Source organism: Lycium barbarum, chromosome 2 (assembly GCF_019175385.1).
Source record: "Lycium barbarum isolate Lr01 chromosome 2, ASM1917538v2, whole genome shotgun sequence".
Classification (NCBI taxonomy): Eukaryota; Viridiplantae; Streptophyta; class Magnoliopsida; order Solanales; family Solanaceae; genus Lycium; species Lycium barbarum.
Genome location: NC_083338.1, coordinates 119269990 through 119279487, shown reverse-complemented (window position 1 = coordinate 119279487; position 9498 = coordinate 119269990). Strand labels below are relative to the sequence as shown.

The window sequence follows — 9498 nt, the reverse complement described above, 5'->3', positions numbered from 1 at the left end:
ATTTTCAACCACTTGATGTATTCAGCTTTGGCTTTATTGAGAAGCATTCTGTCAGTATCAGAGTCTGAGGTCAAGTATGTAGTTTCAGCAGCGGAGACTTCATTCTCCATTTCCTTGACTCTCTGGAACACATCTCCAATACTGTCTCTAGACCATTTACTAAGTTCTTTGGCCACCATTTTAAGCTTTTGATGAAATCTCCACATAGGATTACCATATACTTCAGTCTCCCAAACCGTTCTAACCAATGGGAGAAAATCTTCTTGGTCAGTCCAAAAATTAAGAAACTTGAAGTATTTGATTACCTGTTGGTTACCGTTAGTGCAGGTGGCCAATAGTAGGTTATGGTCTGAGCCAGTCTTTGAGAGGTGCTCCACAGTGATATTTGTCTATCTAGTAGCCCATTCCTCATTGTGAAAAAGCCTGTCTAGTCTCATATGGATTCTTCCAGTACCTCCTCTGCCATTACACCAAGTGTGAATATTACCTACAAATCCAGCATCAGTCATACCGCAATCATCCATACAGTTTATAAAATCTAAACAAGTACTTAGTCTAAAAGAGGCACCCCATTTTTTCTCTTCAGCTTCCATTATAGAGTTGAAATCCCCACCAATGACCCATGGACCATCAATGATAGAATTTAAGTCTCTTAATTTCTGCCAAAGATGTTTTCTTTTGTTAGCTCTTGATCTAGCATATACAATAGTTATCCAAGACATATATGTACTTCTCTGCCAGTCAACCTGCAAAGTAACCTGTTGTCTAGTCTTGGAAATCACTGAACAAACAATGTTAGTATTCCAGAAAATCCAGACTTTACTATGTGAATTGGAGATGGCATGGTCAAATCCTAACCTTCTCCTAAACTTATCAACTTTATTGCTTTTAAAAAAAGGTTCTTGCAAAGCAACAAAATCTATATTATAAAGTTTGACTACCTTGGTTAGTCTTTCAAGAGCACCTTTGGAGGTCATCCCCCTGATATTCCATATTATGAATTTAATCATAAAGAAATCTTAGGTGGTGGAACAACCTTTCCAGATTGTTCAAAATTTTCTGGGAGTACAGTATTGTCTCCCTTATTAGTGTTCTTACCTTTTTTGTTTTTGTTACCTCTTGGAGACAAACCTTGTTGTTGTATGATTTGTTCCCTTTCGTATGTAATAGGATCTTTATTGTCCTTAGGGCTTGGAGCAAATATTTCAGCCAAACTGTCCAGAATCTGTGCCTCTTCTTCTTTAGTAACATCTATCAAACTATCTGGCACTTCTTCATCAGATGATATTCCTTCTATTTGATCCTCACTAGTGTCATAACAATGCTCCTGATCAGAGTCATATTCTATATCTGGGCCATGTCTGTTTTGTTTTCCAGGGGGAATGTACTCAAGACTTCCCAAATCTATCACCAAAGTACCACCTTTTTGTTGCAAACACTCGGTATCTGCAGTGATAGGGGACATATGTCCCTTATGAACTCCCACAGAGCTGCTGCCTTGACTGTCAGGATCCTCATTTTCATTTATCCCTCGATTAACTTTGATGCTGTTCTGAGTTACCTCTTTTGCCGTGATGTTTTCAGGTATGTCTTTGCTCCTAGCTTGCTCTGGTTTATCAAGAATATCCTTGATATGGGCCTGTTTTGATTTCTGTTTCGCCCATAGCATGTTCTTGAGGAATCTAGCTGCAGGTATATTCTTTTTGTTTTTTGCTTTTTGTTTCTTTTTCTGTCTTTTAGGTCCAACACCCTTGATATTTTGCTCTTTATTTTCGACTGTTAAATGTTGCTGCTGCTCATTTTCGGCTGTATCATGTTGTTGAAGCTGCACTTTTCCAGTTGTAACATGCTGCCCATGCTGTTTTTGCTGCTGCGCATGCTGTTTTTCAGTTGTAAAAGTTGTATAAAGCTGCTGATTATCCACGTGTTGCTGCTGCTGCTGTTTTTTTTTTTTTTTTGTAGCTTGCTGCACATGCTGCTGTACCAGCTGCACATGCTGTTGTCCCTGCTGTTCCCGCTGCAGTTGTTGTTTTTGCCGCTGCCTATTTTGTTGTTGCTGCTGCGCATGTTGATGCGCATGCTGCTGCTCATGCTGATGCTCGTTCTGCCGCCCATGTTGCTGTGTCTCCTGCACGTGCTGCTGTTGCACATTTGCGACTGCAGGTTGAAGTTCTTGTTTTCCTTGTTTATCAGTTTGTTGCTTTATTGGCTTAAAAAAGGTCTTCTTATTCTTTCTCCTGGTGACCTCTATGAAACCATCATCATCTTGCATTTTTGTGACCACTCCTTCTCCCTTTAATTGTTGTGCTTCTCCTTGTTCCCCCTGTTTTTGCTTGCTCGACCCTTCCTCTGTTACAACCTGTTTTCCTTCCTTTTGGTTAACATTCTTTCTAACTGCGACTTTACAATTAGTTTGATCATGTCCTTGTAATCTACATATTCTGAAAAATGCTGGGACGCCTTCGTATTCCAATCTTTGGTAATAACCCTTCAAACCAGCCCCTTTTTTTTCTATTCCAACAAAAATAGAATTTGGGAGATTTTTTTCCAGATCAACCTCTATCCTTACTTTGGCTAAATTTGGCCTAGTTCTTAGATTAGTAGCAAGATCTTCTTTTATTGGAGTTCCTACTTGTTGAAGAATTTGGCTAAGATAATTCCATTGGAACAAGTGATACTTCAATTCCGGTAACAAGACCCAGATTGGGGCTAAAGAGGTTTCCTCGTTTGGGTCGAAATCCGGAGACCACTTGAACATTCTCATCAAAGCGTTATCAGTAGAAATAAATCTCCTAAAGTATACATCATTTAGGTCGGCTTCATTATCAAAATCTAGAAAAATATGGCGATAATCATACACGCCTATACGCACCTTACCTTTCAGGGGAATCTGCTCTTTGAATTTAGTTCTAATCAAATCGATTTGTGGTCTGCCATACGTGTATTTTCCCACTAGAGTCCATTTACACTGTTCAGTCATTACCCCATAGTAATTATCAGCATCGAAAATCGCCGCCGGAGTGCCGTTATGTACTGTTTGTCTGACCACCACTGGATCGTTGATAATAGGGATGAAAGGAGAGGTGTTCTCTTCAATTGCTCCCTTATAATCGATCTTCTTTGTTTTTGGCACCATAGAGGTGGTCGCCTTTGTGGTAGGGTCTTTTGGTTGATCTATACGCGCCGGTAATCCGGCCGCCGGTGGTGTCATTAGGTAAGAGAGTGAGTCTACGCGTTTGACTTTTTACCGTTGTGGTTTATTGTACGGAGAGCTTTCCCTTTATCACTTATATACTTATCCTTCATTACTTGTGTAAGCATTTCCAACTAAAGACGAAATTGCATTGCACTATGAACTCAACGCATATCTAAGTATATAAAAATTTAAATTTAAAATGAACAAGTGACTCTCAGAATATATCGTTTAATACCTTTTGAACAAAGTATGTTCTAAATAGGTGCCACGTGTAAATATTTAGGGTGTAGAATCCATTGATTATATTGTGTATATATTTAATTTTGATATATTAAAAAACGACATCATTTTCTATTGTTGACACTGATTAAAAAACTCATTAGAAAATCTTTACAAAGATTTCAAAATTAAGAGAAAATCACATTAAATAAAAGATTGGCATAATATAATTTTATTTGCTAAAAACTGAATTCAGGATTACAGACAAAAAGGTTCGCCTAGCAATATAAATACATGTGGTCTTACATACTTTTGCTTCATTTCTCATTCATTGTTCTTTGCTATTTTATTATCTACAAGATACTGATTTTCTCCAAACTCAACCTAGCTTCTGGTGAAAATTGCGAGGTAGGTTAGGAACTTTTCTTTTTCTTTTAATCTTTGCAATTTCATTAAGTAGGATGTACTCAATATATCTAAGGCTATTTGATTTTCTCTGTTTTACTTATTTTATGCTTTGATTTTCTCTGTTTGATGATGTTGTAATGTGTGAAAGCTTGGAAAATGTACAAATAATTGTAGATCAAATTCTCCTTTGATCTTTTTAAAGATTTGTTTGAATAGATGTGAGATTTGAAAAATATTGTCTCCCATTTCGAATTTTGCTTGAAGAACATTGATTTGTTCTATGTAGCATGACTTATGTCTCAGGGACAAAACTGTCCCTCTCTTTTTTATTTTTTATTTATAATTTCCTTTCTTAGTTTCTTTGATGGCTAAGGCAAGATTTCGGTGGCAATGGATCGATTCTAACATTTAGTCAAAGGGATTCATATTAAATCGGTAATTCAATTAATTTAGTAAGTATGACCAAAACTAAACTTTTTTGAATAGTTCCAATTATCATCGCTGGTTTTCTTCAATTTTCGTTTGGTGACTCGAATCCACAACCTTCGGGTTGGAGTTGGAGGGTGCTTATCATCAGAGCAACCCCTCTTGTCAACATCAAATAATAATACTCTCTTTGTCTCAATTTATGTGGCACCATTTGACTTGACACGTAGTTTAAGAAGAAAGAAAGACTTTAGAAATTTGTGGTTCAAAACAAGACTTAAATATTTATGTGACTGTAAATCATCTCATAAAGTCAAATTATTTTGAAATATAGAAAAGTGACATTCTTTGGGACAAACTAAAAAGGAAAGAGTGTCACATAAGTTGAGATAAAAGGAGTACTAATATTACTAGCATTTTATTTTGTTATATAATTATTATCAAATACTAATTCTTATATGTTTAATTTATATGTGTGATATTTTTTACATATATTAATTAAACTAGGTTTGTTTGGTACCATTTTTATTTTACTATGAAAAGAATGAGCCAACCTGGTTATTCTGTAGAGTCATAAACTCATACTCAAACTTATGCATGTAATAAAAATGACCTAAAAATCATTTAATATTAGGTTCAACACGGTTGGTTTTACAAAAAAAACTTGACACCCTAGGGAGGCCAGGGTTAAAAAATAGAGAAAAGACATGGTCGGATTATTTAAATTACTTCAAAGCGGCATGAACATGTACACCACCAATATAGAGTTGTATACGGGTGAGATCGAGGTTAAAGCTACCCTCGATTTCCCGTTGTGTTATGTAAAGATTTGGACCGTTATATGGGATTGAACGCATTCCAACCGAGGGTCCCGTAGTCGAGACTTCAACACGGTCGAGGGAAAATATCGACATTGATTCAACCGAGCATGGAGGTGGTTCAGTTTATCGAGTATCGATCATGACCGAGCATAGCCCGGACGGACTAAGAGCACCGAGATGGAATAAGAAGCAATTGAGTAGATAAACATAGGGGCCGTAATATCTGCCACCGACCGAATATTTCGGCACCCTTTTAGGTCGGTTACTCAACTGAAAAATGTGTTGTTATCTAGAATTGTAAACAGGGTAGGACTCCTCTATTATATAAAGAGGAGCACCCCCTCATTTTTCAGCTCCATTCTTTTACGCACAAGCAGACTCTAAGCAATTATATTCAAGTTCTAAACATTGTTCAACATTTTCTTTAAGTATTCATCAATATTTTACACGACTCGAGCCCGGTTCCAACAACCCGAGCTCAGTTCTGTTACTCTTTATCAAGGACAAGGTTCTTTATTTCTTTGGTTTGCTCACTAACTTATTTCATATCATTATTTGTTGCTATTTCTTCATACGTATTAAATTAAATCACGTATCCTTTGCACCGCGTATAAATTCAATCGTCGCCTGCCTTAAGGGTAAACAATAGTAAATGTGATTTCTCCACAAAAGGTGAATGCTAAATTTTTGCTCTTTATCCGAATGGCTAGCTTGTCACATTCATCGATCTATATATTTGTTTTTAGGCTATTGAAATATTTGCTGTAGAAGCCAAGCTGTTACCCAGATCCCTCATAAAGAATAAAACAAATTAAGAGAAAATAGCGTTGTTTTCCCAGAAAGAAAAGTTTATTAAAGGTTGACTTTATCCAATTTATATTGAAGGAATGTTTGATTTATGTGAATCTTACACGAGATGTTCATTCCATTACCATTTGCACTAGCTTTTCAATAACAGTCACTACAAAAGAAAAAATTAATTAACTACGAAATTTGTCCCTGATTTGTCACTAAATAGTTCATAGCTAATAGGATCCATCGTTAAATAGGATTAAAATGAACTTTTAGTGTTTAGCGATATAAATTATTCGTTATTAATTCATTTTTTTTGTCATGATATACTCTCACCAAACTGAGATGAAAGGGTGTATAAAATTAAATAAGGCTCATTTTATAGTTTGAATTAGTTGGAAAAAAAAAGTGGCTTTTAAGCATAAGTGCTTAAAGTACTTTTAACTGCTAAAAGTTATTTTATAAATAAGCAGTTATATGTTTGGATAAAGATACTTAAAGTTTTTTTAGAGGTAAGGGTAGTATTGAAATTAATAGAAAATATAAGGGATAAAAGGGTAAAGTTGTTGCTTAAACTAAAATGGCTTTTAAGGCAAAAAAAAAAAATTGAAGTTGAGTAACTTCTTGATTTTGACTTATTTTAAACACTTTTTAACTTAATCTAAATTGTTTTCTATTTTACCAAACACCCAAATAAATTAAATAATGACTTAACCTAGTTTGACCAACTTATAAGTCAATCCAGACGGGCTCTAAGAAAGCGTCGTGGCAACATGAAGAATCATATTCGCGGAAATGCTACGACTCATTACAATGAAAAAGATGATATAGACAGATTATCTTATTTACCACATAATGTGATATATGATATTTTATACCGTACGTTCATCAATGAAGTAGCAAAGATGAGTATATTATCCAAAAAAATGGAATCAGGTCTACACATGCTTGATCAACAATTCTATGAGATGATAAACCAAAGTACATTCCCTAATGATTACAAAAACATTACTATCCTCTTGCAACATGGCCCTATATATTATCAAGTTTGTTCTCGATATTTGAAGTGTTGATTTGAATAATTGCGGCATCGTTCATTCGTTGCTTCATGTCTCTAGAAGAGGCATTCAGGAACTCATCATCCAAAACAACATGCAATATCCGTATACGTTGCCTTCTTTCCTATTCGACTCCTCATTATCAAAATTGAGATATTTGAGCATAACAAGGTGTACCTTCAAATTACCCCATGACAGTTCACCTTTCAAGAATCTTGCAACGGTCGACCTAAAGCTCTTTTGATCAAATATTGGAGAATACAGTCAATGTAGCTCCATTGCTCTTGATCTTGAAGCTTACGGGTTGTAACGATATCCAATTCCTTAATGTTTCTGCCCTGAGAGGCTAAGTTGCTTGGACATTCTTGAAAGTCATTACGTGGATTTCAAGTTTACCAAAGCCTATCCTGAGCTGAAAATGTTGAGCATTTGGTGGGCAACACAACCCAGAATTATGAATTTTGGAGAAGTTTTAACTTTGGTAAGAGCTTGTTTGTTCATTCCCCAAACTCACGGCACTTTGCGTATACAGTTATTTCTTCAAGGTAATTAAACTTTAGATCTTTTGTTTTCTTCTATACTATTGCTTGCTTTATAATTGTATTGAATTGTTAAAAATCGTCTATTTATATTTGTCCTTTAAAAGTTTGTAGTTCCAAATTTGTTGCCAAAGAAGCTTGGGGCTCCACTAGAGCATTTGCATATTCTTATGCTAAGTTTCCGGGTCCCGAATTTTTTTAACCCAACAAATAACATTTGGAACCAAACTAACCCTTTAAAAAAAGAACCAAACTAGGCTTCACGCATAGAATCTGTGCGTGAAAGGACCAAACTGTAACTTTTTCAGATTGGTCCTTTCACGCACAAATTCTGTGCGTGAAGCCTAGTTTGGTTCCCCCCCCCCCCCCCCCCCCCATTTTTTAAACTATCAAAATCGCGTTTTTTCATACTTTGGGCAAAAATTAGTTATGTTTCAAAACCCCGAAATATCAATATTTTATATAGAACTTAATATATTTGTTTGCGTACAATAACGTCGGCTCATTATATCAAGTATACCTAAACGTTTGGATCGTCGTTTTAGGGGTTGTAAAGTGCCCCGAAGTAAGTTTTGTTTGCTTGGAAACTTGTCATCTTTAGATCTAAGTGTCATATTTTATAGGGTTTTGATTTAAGTGTTTTGAAATAAAAATATTATATTAAAAAATAATTTATCTAATACGAGAGGTTCAACTAAGGTATAATATATCTCATTTAATGCTCCACCAAGGTTTGATCCATGTTGTTGGCATAAAAAATAAGTAAGTAAAAGAGAGAGGCCAAACCACCAAGTCAAATTGGTGAATGCAACAAAGTAGACAATTTTTATTTTTTATATTGTTCACTAATGCTATCTAACTCGTTTTCATAAATTGAATTTCGAACCTCGAAAATGACATCCAAAACATCATTACCACGGGATTAGCATCTCGAAATAGATTTTTTATCATTAGATTTTTACTAGAGAAGAATGAAAATTGTGCACCAATTTGGGGGAAAATTCAAATTGAATGGGATAATGGGCGCTTTTTGAAAAATCGACCAGGCCACACCGCCTACGGCAACTTGACCCGCTAGATCTCAAAAAACTACCCTGGGATCAAAAAACAAATCGCGTAAATCGGACATTCGAGCGCAAAGTTATGACCATTTAAAGTTTCAACAATTTACAACTAGTTTTCTAGCTATGCTTCTGTCCTTATTTTTTATTTACGTGAGTGAATAGGCATATGTATACTTAATGTAATGAGCCGATATTATTGTAGGCTGAAAAAAATATTAATTTTATATAAAATATTTATATTCCGACGTTTTGAAAAACCGAAACCGAAAGAACTAGTTCGGTTCGGTGTTTGGTGTCCACCTTCAAAAAACCAAACCTGAAATAGCCAAACCGAAGTTTGATAAAACCGAACCGAAAAACCGAATGCCCACCCCTAGTTTGGATGGGCTTAAAAAAACAGCTTATAAGTTGAAAACAACTTATAAGCCGAAAAAACAATAAGTTGGGGTAGGCCAACTTATTTTTTTTGGCTTATAAGTTGTTTTCAGCTTATAAGCTTATAAGCCGCTTTAGATAAACTAAGTTAAACGGGCCTAATTAGTTTTTTGGGCTTTTTTTAAGCACAAAATGGCTTTAAGCTGGCCAGTCAAACACTCAAAAAAACTGAAAACAGCTTATAAGCTGTTTTTAGCAACTTATAAACTAATCCAAACGGACTCTAACTCTATCCTTATTTTATGTCTAAGTTATAATCTCTCTCTGTCAAATTTTTGTAATCTCTCTCTGTCAAATTTTTACTCTATATAGTGTCATATCCATTAATGACAAGGATAAAATGAGAAAAAAATAATTAATTGTGTCTTGAAAGGATAAATAATTTGAGATAATTATTTTTAGTAATCACGACATATAATTTGAAACGGAAAGAATATAAATTGGGACAGATGGAGTAAGTGTTTTGGCGGCGGAAACTGTCCAACTCTTGATATAGTAACTTGAAGACCTGGGATGAAAAAAAAAAAAAAAAAAAAACTT

General features: G+C 35.1%; 1 protein-coding gene across 1 annotated transcript; it reads right to left on the bottom strand.

Annotated features, from left to right (window-relative positions):
* Nucleotides 1–389: 389 nt before the first annotated feature.
* LOC132628814 (uncharacterized) lies at nt 390–977 on the bottom strand. Its single transcript, XM_060344577.1, has one exon. It carries the CDS (start codon nt 975–977, stop codon nt 390–392), a length of 588 nt encoding a protein of 195 aa, XP_060200560.1.
* Between the last annotated feature and the right edge of the window lie 8521 nt (nt 978–9498).